The 22,539-nt window shown below is 33.9% G+C and overlaps 2 protein-coding genes across 2 annotated transcripts; both read left to right on the top strand.

Annotated features, from left to right (window-relative positions):
- Positions 1-1,920: 1,920 nt before the first annotated feature.
- On the top strand, positions 1,921-16,244 carry LOC111710950 (speckle-type POZ protein B). Its single transcript, XM_023485158.1, has 15 exons — positions 1,921-2,058; positions 6,927-6,994; positions 7,764-7,866; positions 8,524-8,607; positions 9,100-9,150; positions 9,355-9,420; positions 9,669-9,770; positions 10,368-10,437; positions 10,833-10,923; positions 11,328-11,397; positions 11,582-11,688; positions 12,089-12,146; positions 13,948-14,046; positions 14,517-14,596; positions 15,688-16,244. The coding sequence occupies exons 1-15, from the start codon at positions 2,029-2,031 to the stop codon at positions 15,728-15,730; spliced, it is 1,122 nt and encodes a 373-aa protein (XP_023340926.1). The 5' UTR covers positions 1,921-2,028; the 3' UTR covers positions 15,731-16,244.
- On the top strand, positions 4,939-21,831 carry LOC111710951 (4-coumarate--CoA ligase 2-like). Its single transcript, XM_023485159.1, has 10 exons — positions 4,939-4,949; positions 14,697-14,702; positions 16,415-16,480; positions 17,607-17,642; positions 18,077-18,158; positions 18,307-18,417; positions 18,688-18,832; positions 19,993-20,092; positions 21,028-21,131; positions 21,729-21,831. Exons 3-10 carry the CDS (start codon positions 16,434-16,436, stop codon positions 21,794-21,796), a joined length of 693 nt encoding a protein of 230 aa, XP_023340927.1. The 5' UTR covers positions 4,939-4,949; positions 14,697-14,702; positions 16,415-16,433; the 3' UTR covers positions 21,797-21,831.
- Positions 21,832-22,539: the final 708 nt, after the last annotated feature.

The raw sequence follows: 22,539 nt of genomic DNA, 5'->3' as shown, positions 1-22,539 counted from the left end.
TTTTGATCTTCCTCAAAAAGGTCCAATTTTTTGTTTTGTTTTGAGCTTTCTGATATTAAAGTTTTGATTTTTTGTCTATGTCTATGTCTATGTCTATGTCTATGTCTATGTCTATGTCTATGTCTATGTCTATGTCTATGTCTATGTCTATGTCTATGTCTATGTCTATGTATATGTCTATGTCTATGTCTATGTCTATGTCTATGCATATATCTGTGTCTATGTCTACGTCTACGTCTACGTCTACGTCTACGTCTACGTCTACGTCTACGTCTACGTCTACGTCTACGTCTACGTCTACGTCTACGTCTACGTCTACGTCTATGTCTATGTCTATGTCTATGTCTATGTCTATGTCTATGTCTATGTCTATGTCTATGTCTATGTCCATGTCCATGTCCATGTCCATGTCCATGTCCATGTCCATGTCCATGTTTATGGTTATGTCTATGTCTATGTCTATGTCTATGTCTATGTCTATGGCTATGGCTATGTCCATGTCTATGTCTATATCTATGTCTATGTCTATGTCTAATGTCTATGTCTATGTCTATGTCTATGTCTATCTCTATTTCTATGTCTATGTCTATGTCTATGTCTATGCATATATCTGTGTTTATGTCTATGTCTATGTCTATGCATATGTCTGTGATTATGTCTATATCTATGTCTATGTCCATCTCTATGTATGTGTCTATATCTATGTCTATGTATATGTCTATGTCTATGTCTACGGTAGAGTAGAATTAAATGAATTAAAGTGGGGCTTTTCCTTATTTTAAATATCTCTTTCACTGCATGTGAGTGTATCTAATTTATATCGATCCAGAAAGGCTTCTAAAATCAATTTAATACGAAGGATAAACTCATGTAAGTTTCATCACCTTAGAGGTGTCATAAAAATCTAAGCATAGTTCAGGGTGTCTAAAGATATGCTTACGTATTAAAAAGAAAATACTGATTTTAATTTTTTTATGTATTGTTTACTTCTTTCGAAACGAATTTCAAAGCATCATAAGTGCACACATAGATTAAGCCTGTTAAATACAATACTTGTTTTTAGCTTTAGTTTTTAAGATGTAATTGGCGAAATTCTCATTGATTTTTGATTGAGAGCTTGCAAACCTTTAAACCACAGTGCACACTATATAAAAGATTTCGATTTTTAGAATATTTAAATCATCATGATATCATCAATTGATCATATACGTAAAAATATCCACTGAAAATTTTAGACCTAGAAGTAAAAAAATGTAGCTAAAGACATTTTTTTATTTAAATGAAAATTGGCTGAAATAGAATATGTACACGATGCACAGAATTCCTATGAAATAAAGATTTGGCCCAGGACACTTGAGCTATGTACTTTCAAAAGTAGATGACAATTAATTTCTACTAGCTTCTGGTTACCACTGTATGTGTAATCCCTGTTTGATTTATGTAAATAAAGATTGATACCGTGAATGTTTATATTTAATGTTTAAAGAAGCCAGCAATAATTAGATCGATATGTTTGGGGTATTTAACCCCCCCCCTGGGGGGGGGGGGGTCCAAAAATCGTTCTCTAGGAATATATTGTATTTTGGGGTAAACTCAGATTTAGGGAATTTCCTAGTATATGTTTTTTGAATCCCCCCCAACTCATGGAAATAATTGGTCATGTGGCCGCAGCTCCCGGCCCCCTAGACTGACCTAGCCGCAGCGCTCGGCACAGAAATTGTCTTAACCTAACTGAACCCTAAAATAATAAAAAATTTAAATAATTATAATTCTTCTGAAAATTAGTGGGCATGTACAAAATTGATTGGAGAGGGGGGGAGGGGAGGTCCAAAAATCGTATACTAGGACGGACCCTAGATGTTATCACTATGTTTAAGTACAATGATTTAATGTTCTTATTTCTGTCCTTAATATTCAAATATTGAGATGGAATTATTTCAGAACTTCCGAAAATGTAAATGAGTGAAACAAGGACAGCCTGAGTCCTGGAAAGAGAATCTACATCGGATTTAATTAAATCTCTAGAAAATGGACGATCATCATGATGATAATATTCAGGTTTCTAAACACTTTAAATCTAAAATCAAAAATATTTAATTTTTTCCTAGCCGCAGAGCACAGTCCAAAAATTATTAAACCCTAANATAGTTTTAGGGGGGTCCAAAAATCTTTTTCTAGGACTGATCTAACATTTTATGTGACTCTTAATTAATGGAACAGCGTATATCCTTGTCCTTGTATCGATGAAGTGCAAATCCTTGTAAAATCAATGTGTGGTTTCCTACAGCAGTAGAACAGAGCATCTTTCAGGGTTAAACTGGCGGGTCAATTGTGGAGTAAAAAGAGTTTTTTTTTGGTAGATTGGTAAATTAGTGGTATTTCATCTTTTTTGGCCATTGATTATTAATATTGACCTTTTTCCTGGAAGGAACTCTGCAGTAGACGGTTAATAATTGGCGGAGAAATATGATGGCACTCTATTCATTTCTTTCATGTAGAAAAGGTGCCTAAAATGTGTAGGGGGTGCAGAGTTATTGACAATTTGTTAAAATTATTTTCACCCATAGTTGTTAAAACTTTAAACCTCGGCTCCCAATTTATTTATATTACTTCCATCCAGCCAAAATCAAGCAGTATTTTGCCAATTACTTCTTTTAAACTTAAGCTGGAAACATTTTGATAATGTATATGCCTAGGACTGCAAAAAAGTATAAGTGAAATTGTATGGTAAAGATCGATCGAGACTGTCTAAGAATTTGATGACATATATAACTTTCAGAGCTGTTTTTATTTTTTTTCTGTTTTTCAGATTTAATAAGGTGCACAATAGCCAAATTAGAAAGATTAGATTTTTTATTAACCAAATTCTAATTTCTAAACTACTAAACTACATTGCTTCAAAATATGATATAGATATATGTTAAAACTACTTGTTAACTTTAATTACAAGATATAAAAATGCGGAAATTTTTCGAAAATGTTTTTGATTTAAAACCTCCTTCAGATTAAGGAGATAAAGATGTTTCTTGTCCAAACAAGGGAAACTTTTACTAAATTGGCATGAGTTAGTCTTATGTATTTATTTTTAGGTTTTCATAAAGTCCACACTAGACATTTAAATTTGATTAGAAATAAAAAATGCTTTAAAACATTTTACAAATGTCAAAACAATTAAATTGAAAAATTAAAAAATGCATAAAAAGAAAAAAATCTCAATAATATGATATATTTGGAATCTTAAATACATGAAAGAAAGAAGACACAACATACAAGCTTGGTTTTCTGACAGTTATACCATGGATACTTTAATTTTAACCTTCCCTCTTCCTTCCAAAATATGTTTAAAGTCTCTAACTTATCAACATCATATAAATTAGAACGGGTTTTAAACAAAAATCTAGTAAGCTTTCCGTCCGCAATGTTTCCTAAATTGTAGGATTCAATTGAAATTGAGCTTAAAGAGACTAAATCTGCAAAAATATTTAAACAACGAGTAATTAATACTTATATTGAGAATTATGGGAGGTTTAAATGCGAAAAATCTAGTTGTATATCATGTTAGTAGATTTTTTATATAAAAAAATTTAATTTAAAAAACTGACTCTTTATTAACTTATTTGGGTTTGTGCATGGTGTCGTTTACATCCTGTATTTTAATTTTTCTCCATATTAATCCCTCTGATCTCACCCTGCCACAGATTATAACCTGACAATCTCCTTCCTTCCAATAAACTCCTTACCTATCCAAAAACATAATTAAATGAGTGTAACCAATTATGTTCATTACCGTTAACTAACTTAGGGCCAACTACTCAAAACAACCTACCCTAGTTAGGCGGGTCCAGACTGCAATGTAAATTGTGATTGCTTTTTTGTAATATCTCATGCTTTGTAGTTGAATAAAAATATGAAAATATGAAAACATATTCAAGTCAAGTCAAGCTAAAGTAACTTACACAAAAAATTTAAATTTGATTGGTTTTCAATGATAATTTATCAATCTCAGAATGATAATTTCTTATTTTCTTTAATACATTGCAGTTTGTATGTATTTATAAGTTCATTATCGAAAAATGCTAATAGTTCACCACTTTGGAGTTAAGGAGTTTATTTATTTAAAGATTTTTTTACAATTTATTTTTAAATTAAAGATTTTTTTACAAAATTTTAAAAAGAGCATTAAATTTTTTTTCTCTGACTGTTGTATCTTCTTTTTAGCTGATGCACCTGTTTATTGTTCCAGTAAGATTAAATTTATTCTTGCGACCACACTATCTACATGGAGTAAACCCTATCCCGGCGGGTGGGGGGAGGGGAAGGTATCTCCATAGCTTAAAGCTGGCTTGCAATTTTCAACAGCCTCATTTTGCCCCTAAAAAAAACTTTTTATATGGAAGGGTAGGTTTCACAATTCCTGGATCTCGTGTTCATTTGAGTATTTAAAGTCATAACTTGAGTCTAAAATTCGTCTTCTTATTCCAGAGTTTTATGGTTCTCACTGTATTATTGGAAAAGCCAAATATTATAACGTTAGTCAAAGAATTTTTTTTACATTTTTACGACGCACTTTTTAATTTTTATCTAACCCTCCCTAGCAACCTAATCATTAAAGTGAGAGGTCTTGAAAAATTGAACTACTGAAACAATATCACAATCCCTGATTTCAACTCAAAAAACGAAACCATGAAGGGAGGGTTGTTTGTCATCCACCCCCTCACTCAAAATATTTTAGGATAGGGTTAAATATATATGATATTATCATGTGACTAAATTGATGAAGGACATATGGTGGAAAATGGCGTCCAATAATTCCAATATGGTCACACGTAACACGTTGACCAATACTCTTAATACTCCAACCAAACAATCTGACAACACTAGTGCACCAAATATATTCATTATTCATTATTTATCTTCACGCCATACAATATTTAATCAGTTAACTTCTAGTACATTTTTAAGGGACTGTTAAGGTAAAATGAAAAGGGGTATAGGCTGAAGCCAAAACTCATTTATATGTAATACGGTATACATGAATCAAAGTTTTGAACAGATCATATTCAGCAAATACGAAACAAATCTAAAAATTAGGATAACCCTGAGGTGCCTAAAATGTGTAGGTACCCTCCCATTATAATTTGAATATTTGAATACACTATACATGTGGTAAGCGATTATATCAATATAATAAAGACAACTTTCGATTTCAATTTTGATTTATTTCAAGCTGTTAAACAGCAGGGATAGTGTACACATATAAACATAAAAGTCAAGAGAACCTGTCAATTTAAAAAGCTTCTTTTTGATTACTTGTAAACTTGTAATTTTCATAAAAAGGTTGATAAAATATAGCAGATATAGCTGTCAGAGGCGTAGTCAGGAATTTGTCCAGGGAGGGGCCCTTACATTTTTTCTTTTCAGGGGGGGGGGGGCCGGGGGTTGCTCAGCACTCATTGGGGCCTGAAAACACCCTGAAATTCTAAGTTTTCATTGGTCCCCACAGTAACCCCCCCCCCCATGTCTACGCCTCTGAATTAGGTGTGGATTGGCAACTGCTTTATTTCTGAAGTTAGTTTGAGGGTTAGTGTAGGTAAAGACAATTTCTGGGCTGAGCGCTGCGGCTAGAACAGGCTAGGCCGGGGGCCGAGCGCTACGTGCAGGACAGCCTAGAGGCCGTGCGCTGCGGCCACAAGTCCATCTGGCCGCTGTAAAACCACGTTCTAGTAGGTCGGATGTGTAGTATAGCGGATTTGGCGTAGGTAAGGAGTGGAGTAAAGCGGATTTTCGTAGGTCGAAAGATCAAAGCATTCTCTGCAAAATGACAATGGTAATGTTACATCGTCTATACGCAACATCCCCCTACTGAACTTCCGACCTACTAACTTTCCGACCTACTGCAATATCGGACCTACGCCAGCTGTTTATTTTTGTATTATTTGAGGATTAGGTTAGGTTAAGACAATTTCTGGGCCGAGCGCTGAGGCTAGGACAGGCTAGTGGGCCGAGCGCCGCGGCTAGGACAGGCTAGGGGGCCGCGCGCTGCGGCCACAAGTCCATATAGCAGCTGTAAAACCACGTGCTAGTAGGTCGGATGTGTAGTATAGCGGATTTGGCGTAGGTCAGAAGTGAAGAATAGCGGATTTGCGTAGGTCGAAAAATACACCACCGACAAAGATATTTAAGTTGTCGTCTTTGAAAAATCCAGATTTCGAGTCAGCTGAGTTGAAACTAATAAGTGCGGCAACATTAAAGGCTGATGCGCCCAACGTCTACACTAACTTACCAAGTGATACACTTAAGTTTAAACGGCACAGTTCGCACAGAAGTCCACAAATTATGTTAAAATTTTAGTTTGGAACTTTACTAAGCGTCGCACAATAACGTCAAGTTGAAATATACTTATAGAAAGAGACTGTCATCTTGGAAGTTAAACCTAAGAGTTATGAAGACAATTTCTTGGTCTAGCACTGCGGCTAGGCAAGGTCACGATATGGAACTAGTACTGCGGCTAGGACAGGCTCGGTGGTCAATTACTGAGACTTGATAGGGTAGGCGGTCGATTGCCGCGGCTAGGACAGGCCAGGGGTCTGGACTCTGCGACATGCCGATGTGTTAAACACAAGATGCATGCATAAAAATATTTGGAAGGGGGCCGACGTATAGTTCCGTTGACGAAGATGTCGGGTTAATAAGTCTTGACTTTAGACTTTTGACATCGGCATGTCGGAGACTAAGTTTGTGCAGGGGGTGGGGGTGTCCTAATATTGTTTTCTGAATCATTAAATAAGAGTTCTTTTACTATTCTGGGGTCTGTCCTAGTGAACGATTTTTGGATGGGCTACTTAAAACGCTAATTTTTTTTTCAAATTCCTACACATTAGTCTAATCTATTTATTTTAATATCTCGTTAATAAATTTCTTGTCAGGTGGATGGGTGTAGTCTCAGTTTTATAACTTCAAAAAGTGAACGGTTAATCTTTACCTGGCCCATCAGGTTAGATTTTGTAAATTGTATGGTTAAAACGAGGAAGGGGTTGTGGCGGGGGATTCTTATAAGTATATACCCCTTGATTGTTGTGAAAGAAGTAATAAAACCATTATACATACCATATTCTTATAAAGTTGTCTTGCATATTGTGATTATCAAAATATTTATCCACATTTTTATATAAGTAAGAAAAAGTAGTGAAGTGTTGAGAAAAATGTGAAAAATGATATTTAAAAAAATTTTCATTGGGAAGTTAACCCGGAAGATTGGAGACAGTAAAAGAAAATGAAATTGGTATTAGAATTTAAAAAAATTTGTAGCGATATTTTATTAAAAGATAACAATATCTAATTCACAATGGTACCCTTAAGAGCTATCTCTGATCAAGTATCAATGTCTACAATTTCAAAATATGATTATTTTCAATTGTAGTTTATCCACAAAAGTAAATTGCGCATTATTTTTTCAGAAAACCTCATATAAATTATCCCTTAACACTTTTAAACTTCGAAGAACGACACTATTGATCAGAGGCCGTTCCGTTCATCAAATGTACGGAGAAATATCTATCTATCAGATAAGAATTTAGCATAAGACATCTAGCGGCCAACATATCGTCCCCCAAAGTACGCGAACTACACGACCACTTTCTATGGTGAGAACGGGCTCAGATAACAAGAGTGCCGTTGGGAATTGCCAATGAAATCGTTGCATGAAGATTGGAGAGTCACTTGTAATTGCGATGACAGTTCCTTCAATCTTGTATATTTACTAGAGGATTTAGTGAGCTGACAACAAGTATGAGCACCCCCTTCTTCAACTTCATGGAGGAAGAGCTCACAGACTCCGTCAAGTGGAAGGTCAAACTCATTCCAATGGTAAGTACAAAGAAGATATCTCTGTTTGTCTGTCGGTCTGTTTGGGTATCCGATCATAACTCCGGAACCACTTACTTACCTGATGTTGCTTAAATGTTGAATGGATTATTCGGTAGAACCATGGGAAAGTTCTTAATTTGGTATTCAAATTATAAGTTTTGTTCGCTGTCTTTTATAAGGAAAGTTTATTTTTCAGACAAAGCTGGGTTCCTAAGCTAGTCCCATATAAAGGTTGATTGGACTCATATCACTCTCCACTAAACGCGATTATATCTTCGGTCAGTGCACTGCAAATTACTGCAGAACGCAACCGAAAGCTTAGTTGAGGGTGATATGTTGATAAAAGGCTGCTGACAGCTCAGTGCTCAGATGATTTTACTTGTTGCGAGTTAAAAAAGCAAATAAACGGCGGCGTTTTAGATTGTTACAAATAAAGTTTGTTTGTCATCATAAACTAATCTGTACTCTCCTAAAATAGGGTCATTGGAGACATTAAAATCATAAATATAATCTGCTATATCCTAAAAAGGTCCTTCTATATTTTGTTAATTTTATGTCAAGTATTAAGATCAAGTTAACATAATTTATTTGTTTTGAGCGAAGGTCATATTAAGGTCACATAAATGATTGTATGAATTTATTTTTCACATATTTAAGGACGTAGATGGTCAAGGGAACTCAGTAGTAACAGCCCAGGTGTTCATTGGACACAAAGATGCTGATCCTGCACAAGGATTTAAGGTAAAAAAACCTTTTACCTTGCTGTTAGCTTGTCTGTCTGTTTGTGTCCAATAAACCATAAAACGACTGACCCAATCCGGTCCAATTTTTTTTGGAAGGGAAGTTTTATGGAAAAGTTTGGCTCAGAAAAATGTCGACATTCTTTAAAAAAAGCGCTAATTTATACAGAAAAATTCGTGTAAATTTGAATATGGTTAAAGCTGGCGAATTTTAGAGTAACGTTTAAAAAGTTCTATAATTTTTAATAGGAAAGGGAGCAAGCCTTGTAATATAATTTACAAGAAGATGACAAAGTTTTAAACTGCAACTTTACTGTTATTTTGCACTTGTGCAATTATATTTCCCGGCATTTTATTTAATTTCTATTTTTAAACAGGTTTTGTTATTCGACTTATTATTTTTCGTATAAAGAATTGAATTAAAATTTTATTTTATCCTTAGATAGACAATTTTCTTGTTTTTTATTTTTTGTTAAATTATTTGTTTATTTAGGTTACAATATCTATTGCTATTCGAACAGTTGACAGTCAAGAGGTTTACAAGGTAAGCCAATCTAACCCATTAAAAAGTATTTTATTTTTATGAAACAAAAATATTTTTTCCATTTCCATTCTTATGCATAAAGGTAAATGAATTTGTCAACGAGAATAAAAGTAAGCATTTCTATCAAAAATTAAAATAAATGAAAGTAATTAAATTCCAGAGGAAATACGAAGATGAAAATGTCTGAAATTAATTTATTTACAGGTTGGAAGCTCTATTTACTATCTGGCGAGAGAACGGTATCCTGATGGTGGAACTCCGAGTTATAAGGTTCGTTGATTGATTGAATACATTTTTACTGACATATTTGATTTTCCCCACCAAATAGCGGTGAAAAGGATTATTTCCTTATCAATAAAGTTCAGATTATAATGGGGGGGGTTACTACCCTGGTAATAACTAGTAGATAACAACAGTTCCCTTCTACCCAACAATGTATTGATTGATTGATTGATGGGTTGATTGATTGATTGTTGATTGACATATTGATTAATTGATTAATGCCTCTATTACTGCAGGCAACTCTTCTACCTTGGCAAGAATTAATAGATAACAACAGTTCCCTTTTACCCAACAATATTTTAACTCTAGTCGTCAAACTCAGATATTCATTCACAGAGGTAGGTAGATGTTAGTTATCTTTTTTTTACATTTTAGTTCTTAAGCTTTCTGAAGGCGTCTGAAATATTTCATAATTTTCATAAGTGTGCTGTTTTAGCTCAAACAGAAAATATATAACTTTTCACATTTTTAGGGAAGCATATTTGTAGTAAATAAAAGTTTGTAAATCGTTAGACCTTGCAGTAAAATGTCATTACTCGATTAGTTCGATTAGTTCAGATATAATTTTATTTTATTTATTTTAATTAATAAAAAAATTTTGTATTGAGGCTTTTTTTAATGATATATGTTTTAATTGCTCACACCAGGTATTATGTTCTAAAGTCAAATTCTAGATATTAAAAGATTTTCAAGTTTTCAAGTTTATGTTTCATCCATCATCTTTTTTATCGATTGTTTCCAATCGTTTACCAAGTAAAATCTAGCAAAATAAAAATTTTACTACCTATTTATTATGATTATTGAATATTTTAATCGGTGCTATTTACGGGGATTTTTCTGATATGGAGGGGGGGGGGGGGTACGCCTCTGTTTACTCTCCTGTCTTTTTTATCAGTATTATCATTATTGGTATCATAAGCATAAGCAATGTTAAGGTTTGTGTAAGAGAAGATGGGATTAAAGATGATTTTTTAAACCCTCCAACTTCACTCAGTAATGACTTAGGTACTATATTTTCTTCTCAAAATGATGTATTTTCAAGAAGCTGAAGTTAAAGAGTTGTAGACCCGGCAATACACCTTAGCAAAAACTATTACCATATTCTTTTTATTAGACCTAAAAACTAATGACATCAAGGGTTTCAAATTGACCGATTTCATTTTAAGACTTCTTAAGTAAGAAAAGGACTATATATTTCTTATTTTAAATGAAGAATTGTTGACCATTTTTTCCCGGGTCAAATTTGTCAATTTTGACCATCCTTGTGGTCAGGTGGATTGCCAAAAAAATTGAGCCTGATTAATTAAGCTGTTTGAGGTTTATTGGATACTAAAGGACAGGCAGACAGACAAGTCAAATATACACTTTGAAAAGTTTAATTGTTAAATAAAAATGTTTAGGAGAAGCATTAAAAATGGCAGATTTCACCGATATGACAATTGTTTGTGATCAGAAGGAATTCCATTGTCATAAGTTTATTCTTGCAGCCAGGTAATAAACCTAAAATCTGTAATCTCTTTAAACCTATTCTTCTTGAAGTTAACCCCCCTCCCTCCCCTGCATATGATGGGTGTTTTTAGAAACTAGGACTTTAAACACTTAACATATTTTATTAGTAAAAATCTTAAAGTTAACCCCCCTCCCTACCCTGCATATGATGGGTGTTTTAAGAAACTAGGACTTTAAACACTTTACATGTTTTATTAGTAAAAGTAAATTAGTAAAATTAGTAAATCTAGAAGCGGATTGAAGCATTTATAAAATGTAAAAACATTTCAGTGTTGTCAAATGAATTTATTGTTTATTATAAATTACTGCTCTTTTACCTTAACTGCCCCTTCCAGCTTGCCAGTCTCTTAACCCTCGCTATATCTAAACTGTTCCTAAATTTCTAGATCTGAGGTTTTTGCTGCTATGCTCAGGCATGAATTCCTGGAAAAACAAAACTCAAGAGTTGATGTTAAGGTAAGAGAGGTTGAGAAGGAGAGAAGTGGAAATACGGGTCTTGATAAATGGATGGTGGACTTAAGGGATGGAAAGGGGATCTTATTGAATGGTTAGGGTGACTTTATGATGGAATAGGGGGACTTCCTATCTATATCTTTCTTTTTATCTCTATCTATCCATGGATCTTATCTATTTATTCCAGGAGATAGATTCTGAGACTATGGAGCTGTTGTTGAACTATATCTACACAGGTCAGGTTCAGGACTTCAACAGGGTCTCAGTGGTCGACCTTTTCAAAGCTGCAGACAGGTATATTAACAATTAAAAGACAGGATGTGGGTGGGGTTAATATTTATTTGATTTATACAATGTTTTGACCAACAAAACTCAGGAAATGTTATTATGATATAGTTTTAGTGGGCGCATGATTTATGCACACTGCACTGTNCGGGTGGTTACCTAGGATAACCAATAAAGGAAAAGACTTTAAAGGGCAACCTAGGACTCAATAAGTATAATGATCTCAAAGGTTAAATTTGGTCTTCTGCCTAGAGTAAAGCCTTTAAGAGATGTAATAGATGATTGCTCAAAGAAAGAAATTTAAAATGAAAGGGAATAAAAAAAGACTATTTTGAACTAGAGGAAAAATATGTTAAAGAATTATTTTGTTTTTGTTGAATTTGAATTGATCATATACACACTGATCTAGATACCGGTTAGATGATCTTAAGCATTTATGTGAGGAAGAATTGATAGAAAGAGTTGAGGTAATTTATTAAAGCTTGTTACTTTTCTTTACACCTTTTTTATATATCATTTACAATAAAGCAATCAGTAATATAAATAAATAAAAATTTTTTCTTTCATGTTTTCCCTTTTGATACTAATTTGAGTTCTGTATTATAATTTTTTGTTTTTATAAGAAAATACCATCTCTTTCTTAATTAGAAATTTATTGTTTTTTCAAGTTAGAGAAGATTTGTGTCATTAGTGCCAGGAAAAAAATCGCTAGTTGAAAGTCCTCAAGAATTTTTACATTATTACATTGGACATCCCTTCATCTTGGATCATGGGTAATGAGATGTAATTGAGAGGATAATAGCATATACTTAATATTTCACTATTATACCTAAATCTGCTCTCAAATAATTATTTTATTTACCAGAATTTAAAAAAAATGATAAATAATAAATTCAAATTAAAAAGTACATATCTGTTTATAAACCATCATGTTATATCGATAGTTTTCGGATTATTTTTCCTTTTTTTAGGAAAGAAATATTTAAGTTAATAAAAGCAAACTTTAACATAAAATAAGGTTGAAGTCTTAATGGGGGGGGCACAAAACGTATTACTCTCCAGAAAATTCAAACATTATACATTACTTAGCATTGTCGTAGGATGCTGATTTTTGCATGCGAACTCATGTAAAATATGTTGTAAGATGACCCATAGCGTAACGGTAGGCTTCTAGCGCACCGAACCGATCAGAGTGGTCAAAAGACTTTTTAAGCCAAGAAATGGAAACTCGTGCCCAAATACCTTTAAATTAATATACGACATTTGGATTTGGATTTGGATTTTGTAGATTTGTCATCAGAGTTCCAGATAGGAGCATAGAGATGACGTCTTTATGTATCCAGCATTTTACTCATAGGTTTCTCATTCCTGCTGTTCCGGTATTTTATCATATAAGGACTTGAAAGTTTTTATATTTCCTGCTCTTTTGATATATTCTGGTAATTTGTTCCATTTCTCCGCTACTCTGTTGGTGAAGAAATTTCTTCTAACCTCAGTCCTGCATCTGGTTGTTAGTATATTTAATGTATCAGAAGATTGCCTGGTAACCCTGACTGATTCTTCTCCTGCAGTCTGGAAGAACTGTCTCCTGTCTACATTGTCGTAATTGTGGATTAGTTTGAACACTTGAATCATGTCATATCTAATCCTTCTTTCTTCTATAGATTGAAGACCAAGCTCTTTTAACCTATCCTCATACTCCTTGCTTTGCAGACCTGAGAGATTTAAAACTGTTTGATGACCTGTAATGTGACATATGGCTACTAGCGCGCCAGCCAGAATGCTCCAAATTCAATTTTGACCTCGGAAATGAATTCCGTGTCCCAATTTACCTGTAGTTAAAATTAGTTTAAGATATCGCAGACTGCTTGTGTCCTGAATTTGGCCCAACTTGAATAAAATATAATCTTTAATTTTTTCTTATATGCTCGGTGGGGATTTGAGGCTCTAGGGCGCAAAACTATTCAGGGATTACTTTTAATCACGTCCTGATGCAAATTCAAGTTCATTTAATGGTGTAAAGTTTGTGAAAATGTGTAAAAAGTCGTATTTTTCAACTTAAAGCGCGCCCGCCCGAGCATTTTTGCTCGGATTTCTTTAAATTTGCATTTTACAGTTACAAAACATATTGGTGAGGTCGCAAGCAAAAATAATCAGCGTCCTACGACAATGCTAAGTTATGTTTGAAAACTGTTTCCGGAGAGTAATACGTTTCCCCCCCCCCTTAAAAAAACAACAATCCAAAACCATTAAAAACACTAACTGCAGGCGAGTAATGCCGCTGATATTCTCTCCTTGGCGCACAAGTATAATGCACAGCCTCTCAAATCCTTCAGCTTGGCCATGATCTCGAGAAACGTTGAGGAGGTATGATTTTACTTCATTAGGAATTTTTTGCTTAATTTTTATATATCTTAAAAAATTAGCGTGAATTACACCTTTTCTCCTCTTTAATTGATTTGTTTATTATTTGTAGATGGGCAGGTTCCATGATCGTTATATTATTTATTATGGAAAAAAAAGGCCGTGCATCTATGGGAGTTTTTATATTTTCATATTATTTATATTATTTCCGCTACTTAATGGATGTCTTAGTGGTATTTTATAACTTCATAAATAGTAATTTTGTGTCACTGTAATGTAAATTATTACAGGTTAAACTTTTACTTTAAACTATGGAAACCCAAACATTCTCCCTAACAGAAAAATCAGGCATTTACGAGATTCATTTTCGCGAACACTTCCTTTAATAATAATATTTCAGAGGGAAATGTAGCCCAGGTATTGCAATACAGGATATATCACTTATAATTCCTTTAATAATAATATTTTTGCAGGTAATGAGATCGCCTGGTTGGAAGGAATTAATACAATCAGATCAAACACTTCTCATGGAGGCGTTTGATAGTTTAGCAAGGTAAGAAGTTCAGTGAATGGGGGCCGGGGGGTGCGGGTGGGTGGGGTGGGGCTAGACGATTATTGACCGGTTCAGTAACTGTAAATTATATAAACGTAAGAAAGAGGCCCATCAAGTAACCTTACTTTTTAAACTTATAACCTAATCTGTCCAAGAACCGAATTTCAGGAATTTGTGCTATGGACCTGATATGGATAAATTTAAATCACCGATTCAAGACATACGTAGGTGAATCGTCTCTAGACCTAGCTCAAATTCATCAAATCCGGTCCCCGCCCGGTTTAAAGAAAAAACTTAAAATTATTGGACAGAAATTCGTTATTTCCTCCAGGCATACATTAATCAAACCGAATGATAAGATATTGGTTTGTTTTCATAAAGTTTTTATTTGTTTTAAGTTTATGTAGTCCATTTATTTGCTTTATGTTTATGGTGTCCGTTTATTTGTTTTATGTTTATGGTGTCCATTTATTTGTGTTATGTTTATGGTGTCCATTTATTTGTGTTATGTTTATGGTGTCCATTTATTTGTGTTATGTTTATGGTGTCCATTTATTTGTTTTATGTTTATGTAGTCCATTTATTTGTTTTATGTTCATGTAGTCCATTTATTTGTTCGTTCGTTAGGTTTTATTCAAAGGGTTTTACAGTAGTTTTTAATAAAACTTAAATGGTTGTTCCGTCCCTGAAGTTCCGGAATCTTAAAAAGGTCCGTTCATGAATGAATGTTTGCCAAAAATGGTTGCATGGCTGAAACTTGGTCGTGTTGCTGGGATTTCGTCACCAAATATTGGAATTTAACCTTTAACTAGATACATTGCAAAAGTCAGAATTGAGTTCATATCCGAGCTAAAAAAAAGATTTCTCATTTAGGAATTGAAACTCTAGGCTGAGAAATGGAGCCTAAAGCTTCCCCAACATTCATGATTTCATTTGATTTGATTCGTTAATAAAAGTTTGTGAAGCCCCAGGAATATATATTGGTAGTGAATTCAACGATATTAAATAAATAAAAATAATATGTTCACATCTTAATTTGAAGTTTATTGATAACATTTTTATCTAGTAAAGGCTGAAGTTTTGTGTTTCAGGTATAACACTGAACTAAAGAATAAACTGGAGAAAAATGCTTAATTAAACTTCCTGACCTCATTGCCTGGCTACCATCATCATCTTAATATCAGGCTCCCAACATAGACTTTAGATATGCGAGGGTCACCATCAGATCTCCATTATTTCAGAAATTTTCAAGACCAATATCAGATTTTCAACATTCGAGTCCCAACATCAGATTCATCGTTAGATTTCCATATGTTCAATACCACCATCAGCTTTCAATTCAAACATTCGAGTCCCACTATGACCAATAGATTTCCAACATTCGAGTCCCACCATATTCTATTCACTTAAGTCTATCAGTACCAACATCAGATTTCCATTTTTCGATTAGATTAGCATTAGATTTCCAACATTCGAGTCTCACCAAGCCCAGTAGATTTCCATACTTATCAGACTTCCAACATTCAATTGTTACCATCAGAATTCTTAATTTTGTTTTAATGAATCCTATTTTTTAGGAATAAAATTTAGTGATAAATGTTTTTCATCCTTGTTATTATTTGGATAGATCTCTCTACTGCATACAGGGGTATATATGAAGGGAATAGAAATTAACAATTGTTTGGGCCTATTAGAGAGAAATTTTATAAGTTAAAAAAATATATTTTTTTCTGGAAAATTTATACCCCTGTCTGGAAACTGTAATATTATTATTGTTATATTCTAGCTGTGATAAAAAATAAATGAGTATTATTTCAGATGCTATATTGAGCAGAAAATGGTGGGCCGAGTAATTTCATTGTCTACTCTACACCGTTTGTCCAGGTTGGTTCTAGCTAAATGTCATAGACTTATACTCTCGTTTCTTATATATATATATATGTGTGATTCCCTTCAATAGTTGACTTATTTTGTCATCTGCCAAATCTTATATTAAGCCATTTAAAGGCTACATTCAGGACTTAACATGGGGATTGTCATATTTTAAAGATTATAGGTCGTCTTTACAGTCTTGTCCTTTGTGTAACCCTGTATCCAGATACTTGTAATAACAGGAGGGTAATTTCACCGATGGCAACTTCCCAAATTTGCAGTTTTCCAAAAGATTTTAAGTCAAAGTTTTCACAGATTTTGAAGTTTTCAACTCATTTCATAAAACAGAAAACGACGGTATCTTCCTAATTGTTTCTCAGATAAAGGTTGAAAAGGATGCTGACACCGTTAGTCACCCTTAAAGTCGCAAAATACTTCAAGAACAAATTTTGTTCTGTTAATTTTCCGAAAAAAATAATTTTCGCGACCTCACAAATGTTCTATGATTTGGTTCTCCTCTTTAAAAATCTTATGATAGCTTATAAACCAAATAATGCAGGTTTTTTTGGAAGTCAAAGTACTTCATTTTTGATAAATAATTGAAAAAATTTAGTCAGTAAATTATTAATATAAATTTTCCATTATCTTATCCTTAATCTCAATTCTTAGAAATGAATAATGAAATGATTATTTTGTTTCATATCATTTAATGGAACTAACCTTGGAACTAACCTAATTGTTTAAAGGGACAGTAAGCGTTATTTCAAGTGACCCTACATGCAAAGATAGCAATGCCCGATTTACAACGGTACACTTTAAAGCTTTGTCCGATAAAGTATGAATTGGATATCAATGTTTTTGTTTCTTTAAACTGTTTATTTTCATTCGTCGTTACTCTGAGAAAGTGACTTGTGCATTTCTTCTGTATAAGAAGCAATGAAGAGTCTTACAGAAAAAGAAACACTTTTCGAGTCAGATAAACGACGGTATTTTTAACTATTTTGTTAAAATTATGGATTAGGCATTGTCATTTTTGCATGTAGGGTTACTTGAAATAACGCTTGCAGTCCCTTTAAGTAGAGAGATTATTTTTAAATAACAAATTGAATATTAAAGGGACTAATATTAATATTTCAAGGTTTGCTTGCCTTCAACAGCAGAAGAAAATAAGCAGGTGACTGTTAATCCTAAAAATGGCAAGGGTGTATATTTTCTCTAAAAATAATTTTTTATCACTCCACCCCCGCTTTTTGAAACTAATTTTTTTCCCCGGAAAGTTATTCATTCATGTTTGTGCGGGGCGCAAACATTTTGAAGGAGTTTTTCGCTCAATTGGGGAAAAATCAATAATTTTTAGCGAAAAACCAATAAATTTTTTGGTAAAAAGCATAGCAAAAATTTTTTTTCGTCTTTGTTAACTTTTACATTTTTTCCCGAAATCGAAAAAATATACATCCCTGACAAATGGTCAAAAGAAATTGTTTGATCATACGATTGCTTCATTTGACTCCTTTCAGTGCACAATAGATTTGTTTGATTGATTATTAACATTAAACGATTCTGTTTAATTACTTGATCGGATGATTAATTGATTGTTTAATTGTTCAGCATTGGATTAAGAGGACTGAACACTAATAATGCTCTACATGCAGTTGACCGCTCCCAGCCCAATGGAGTTGTTCTACCTGGGGTAAATATTTATTTTTTGTGGTATTTAAATAACAGTTATTTTTATTTGTTTTTAAAAGTTGTCAAGAAGTAGCATTAGTCTGTCTACTTAAATGCAAGCTTATAATGATGAAGCAATGTTTTTTCTAAAGTTTATTTTTCTCATCTAGGAAGAGGGCTTTATTGTTAAGTCCCGCTGGTCAGATGTTCAGATTCCCGAAATGAACTTGGCGGATTATGTCTGGGAGGACATTGAGCACAATGCCGCAAATCCTGCTCTGGTAGGCGATATTTTAAATTAAGAGTAATTAAACCTCTAGACATCAGAAACATTTCTTCCAATAATACGCGGGGGGAATTTCTAATGATTTTTGAGAAAAAATGAAAAATTTGACTAACAATGGAAACTTGAAAAGGTTTACCCTCTAATCTATTTTTTTCACCTTCAGCGAAAATAAGCTCTAAAAAACATATCTGAGGGGATACATTATTTTCAAGAAGGGTCACTGGTAAAACTAGTTTTTATAGAAAATATTTACTCCTGATAATAGGTCTGCGGTATGACTGGAAGAAGTTATTCCTTTGCTATGGCCCACGGACTGTCCAAGAAGTTCGGTTCTGCTCTTCTTCGAATGGGGGCGAAGAAAGGAGACGTTATTGGTCTTGTTCTTCCAAACATACCTGAGTTTCCGATAGGTATGTTGATCCATAAAAGTATTTTTGAATTATCTCTCGGTCCTGAAATTATATCCCCTCCCCCTTGTAAGTACATTTTTACTGAAAAAAGAAACTTAATATTAAAAAAGTTCTGAGGATCTTTTCCTTTTGTTTACAAAGGTTCCACGTCCTTTGGATATTTAGGAACATGTTTATGAAAATGGATCTGAATCCAGATCCAGCTAATAATAAATAATAATAAATTGTTCTCTATTGTAAATTTCACTTAAGCTGCTTTTGTTTTGCAGAAATAAAATTTTTCTTTCAAAGGAAATTTTATTTTGCATGTTTTTTGTGAGATTATTTTTTCGCTATAATTTTTGCAAAGCCAGAGACGAATTCAAGGAGTCAAAATATTTTGGATCCAGATTCATGGAGCAAAACATTGTGGATCCAGGTTCAAGGAGCCAAAATATTCCGGATCCGGACTCAAGGAGCCAAATTAATGCGGATCCGGATTCAAGGAGCCAAAATATTGTGGATCCAGATTCAAGGAGTCAAATTATTGCGGATCCGGATTCAAGGAGTCAAATTAATGCGGATCCGGATTCAAGGAGCCAAAATATTGTGGATCCAGATTCAAGGAGTCAAATTAATGCGGATCCGGGTTCAAGGAGCCAAAATATTGCGAATCCGGATCAAGGAGTCGAAATGTTGCGAATATAGAATCCTAAGCATTGTTACATATCATTCTCGATGTGAACTGATTTAAGGAACTGCTTTATTTACATATAAGAGTACTTTAACTGGGAGTAATAAACTCAGAGATGCTGACACCGACCTTTGTTTAAATTCCTCCCAGAACCAGAATTTGGTAAAGTAAGATTTGGCCCGAGCTGAAATCTCTTGAAAACCCTTAATCCCGATTGCTAAATCTTAATATCCACCGAGGACACTTTTGTTTTCTGCTTTATCCTCTTTTGGATATCCTTGCTGGATTCCCCGACTAATGAGAATTCTCTCCTTTATTGTTAGCAAAATTTCTCGGCTTCTCATTCGCTGTTAGTTCTCTTCAATCGACACTTTGGTTGTATTTTAGACTAAATTGATGTACAGATTAATAAAAAAGGATATCCTACATTGATCTTGATATCCACAATTCTAAAGTTTTAAGCTCCGACGGAACTCTCCTGTTGTAGTATTTATGGGAGCTGTTGGTGTGAATGTAACTGTGACCACCATGAACCCAACATACAGACCTGAAGAGATTGCAAGGCAAATGGAGAACTCAGAAACTAAGTATGTATTTCTAGTTTTCTAAATACAGGGTTACTTAAAAAGGATGAGACTAAAGAACCCAAAACTATAAAAATATAACGATTTTTGGTTTTTGCACTAAATTGAGTATTTTGAAGGTTTATGTAATGATTAATCACAGAAATAAGCCATTTTGGCCTACAAGGAACCCTGACTGCAAGAGAAAGGACAAAAACAATTCCATACAATCGTCTCTGAAGTCTCATCCTTTGTGAGTAACCCTGGGTGTCCCACATCATATTGGATCATGTATAGTACAAAATTGGGATTTTCGGGACTAAACAGAATTTTTTGAAACATTTCAAAATTGTATAAAATTGAGAACACAAGTTGCATCCAGAAAATTAAAAGTTTTTCGAGTTTTCTGTTCGTATTTTGACGTTAAAGCTTGGAGATAATTTAATCTGATAATGGACGCTCTGTATATGTTGGATTTGTACGTTGGTGTGTTCGTCCAATAAACGTCAAAACTCATGTACAGAAAGGGCTTAATTTTTTGTGTTGTAATTCACATGACACCAGGGAAGGTTTATGGCTGGTCAAACCCGTAAAAAAATCATGACCTTGAAAGATAAAAAAATATGCGTAAGTTTTATTTGTTTTTTTTTTAAGGAAGGACAATCATTAATTGAAGCGACCGGACCCTTAACACTCATAATGATTAACTTTACTTATTATTTTTACTTGGATTTTTAGCAAGAAAATCATCATGGTTTTTATTACACTAAGGCTTCCAGGACGCTTCGCACCCATGTTTGATTTTAACTTTTAATTGTTTTTTTTTATTGTTTTCGTCGTTTTTGAAAAATCGAAATTTTTGAAGGCAAATTTTTTAATTCTAACCATCCATAAACAATTCCTAGGATCATGTGAGGTCCCACAGAAAATTTGGGCCAGATAGATGTTTAAATGTTTAGATTTATCGTGACCATTGGGATGTTTGTGCAGAATATCAAGCAGTCCTGTGATATCTATACAGGGGTGGAGAAGATTATCGTCATTGGAGATGCTATTGCACCAGGTAGCACGAAGACTCTATCGATCTATATTAATAGTTCCTGACAGCACAAAAGCTTCCAGGAAACCACCCCTACTCACAATCCTTCCTTCTAGAGAACATGGATTACAGAGTTAGCATGACATGTGCATGAGTGGAAGTAGTCCACGCCGTGATGCCCTAACTACCGTGACCTCAGACCTGTACCTACAGCCAGAATTTTAATTTTACATTTCTACACTTTCATTCTTTATGAACATGTATCTCACTATTCATCTATGAACATCTAGTTTATATTCTTCCTTTAAATATTTTCCTCTTTTTTTCATTCCCCTATTTTCATAATTAGATTAATCTGGGGGGGGGGGGGGAATGAAAAATTGGACATCAGTAGGCATATTTTTTCGTTCTTCATGTTACTTTTTACCTAAAAATTCATTATATCCCCCTAAAAATCATTACCACACAACCATAAAAAATACATAGATAAATAACTGGAGAAAAAACATATTTTCGAAATTGGAGAGGGGAAGGGGTGGGGGAATGATTTGCCATCATAAAAACATAGTTTTAGAGAAAAATATTTTTTTTTGTTGCAATATATTTTTTATTTTTTTTTAGAGGGTTGTATATCCTTCCTGGACCTAATAATGGGAGAAGATGGTTCCCTGTACGGACAAGACAAGTAAGTTTTTGTGTTTAAAGGGACTATTACTGTAATATCAAGTGACTCTCCAGGACAAGATCATCACTAGTGTACTCTTTAAGTTATTGATAAGTTAAAGGTTTAAGGGTACCATTGTGAATCCAAATTGTTCTTACAGCAACTTAGGAAATAGAGATTGGGTTCTCCCAAGCGCAGTCCAAGGGCGAGACTACATTCTCAATTAGTCCTGTCGTGAAGTCCTTGGATTGTTTTCTGGGTAAGCTTGTTATTGAATCCACTGAATTTAAGAGGCAAGTTCTTATATTGGTGAGATCTGACCCTAGGGACTAACTTCCACCACTTATCGAAAACAAACTTCATTTAGGTGCTGGAAACCTTTCGCTAAATTAAAAGTGATAGACTTTCCTATCTGGGTTAAAACTAGAAGTTAAATCACTATCCAGAGCTTTTAAATTTTTACTATTTAGTCTAGAGATGGAGAGAAGGTTTACTTATTCAATAGCATTAAAAGAATCCTTGTTTTGGAGCCCAGGAGGTCTCCTTTCTACTGGCCAAGTAGTCTTGAGTCAATGAGTATACTCCAGTTTTAACCATCATCGCCGGAGCTGGAGCTGTCCGAGTTTGATTTAGATGAACTGAATGAAAAATAAGAGGATGAGCAGGATCTCTTCTTCTTCTTCTTCTTTTTAGATTTCTTAGATTTATACGGTTTACTGGCCCAGACTTCGGACAGTGCCTGTATTAGCGCTAGTTGAGCAGAGTTGG

Source organism: Eurytemora carolleeae, unplaced genomic scaffold (assembly GCF_000591075.1).
Source record: "Eurytemora carolleeae unplaced genomic scaffold, Eaff_2.0 scaffold691, whole genome shotgun sequence".
Taxonomy (NCBI): Eukaryota; Metazoa; Arthropoda; class Copepoda; order Calanoida; family Temoridae; genus Eurytemora; species Eurytemora carolleeae.
The sequence above is the reverse complement of the archived record's forward strand: the minus strand, read 5'-3'. Positions and strand labels throughout refer to the sequence as shown.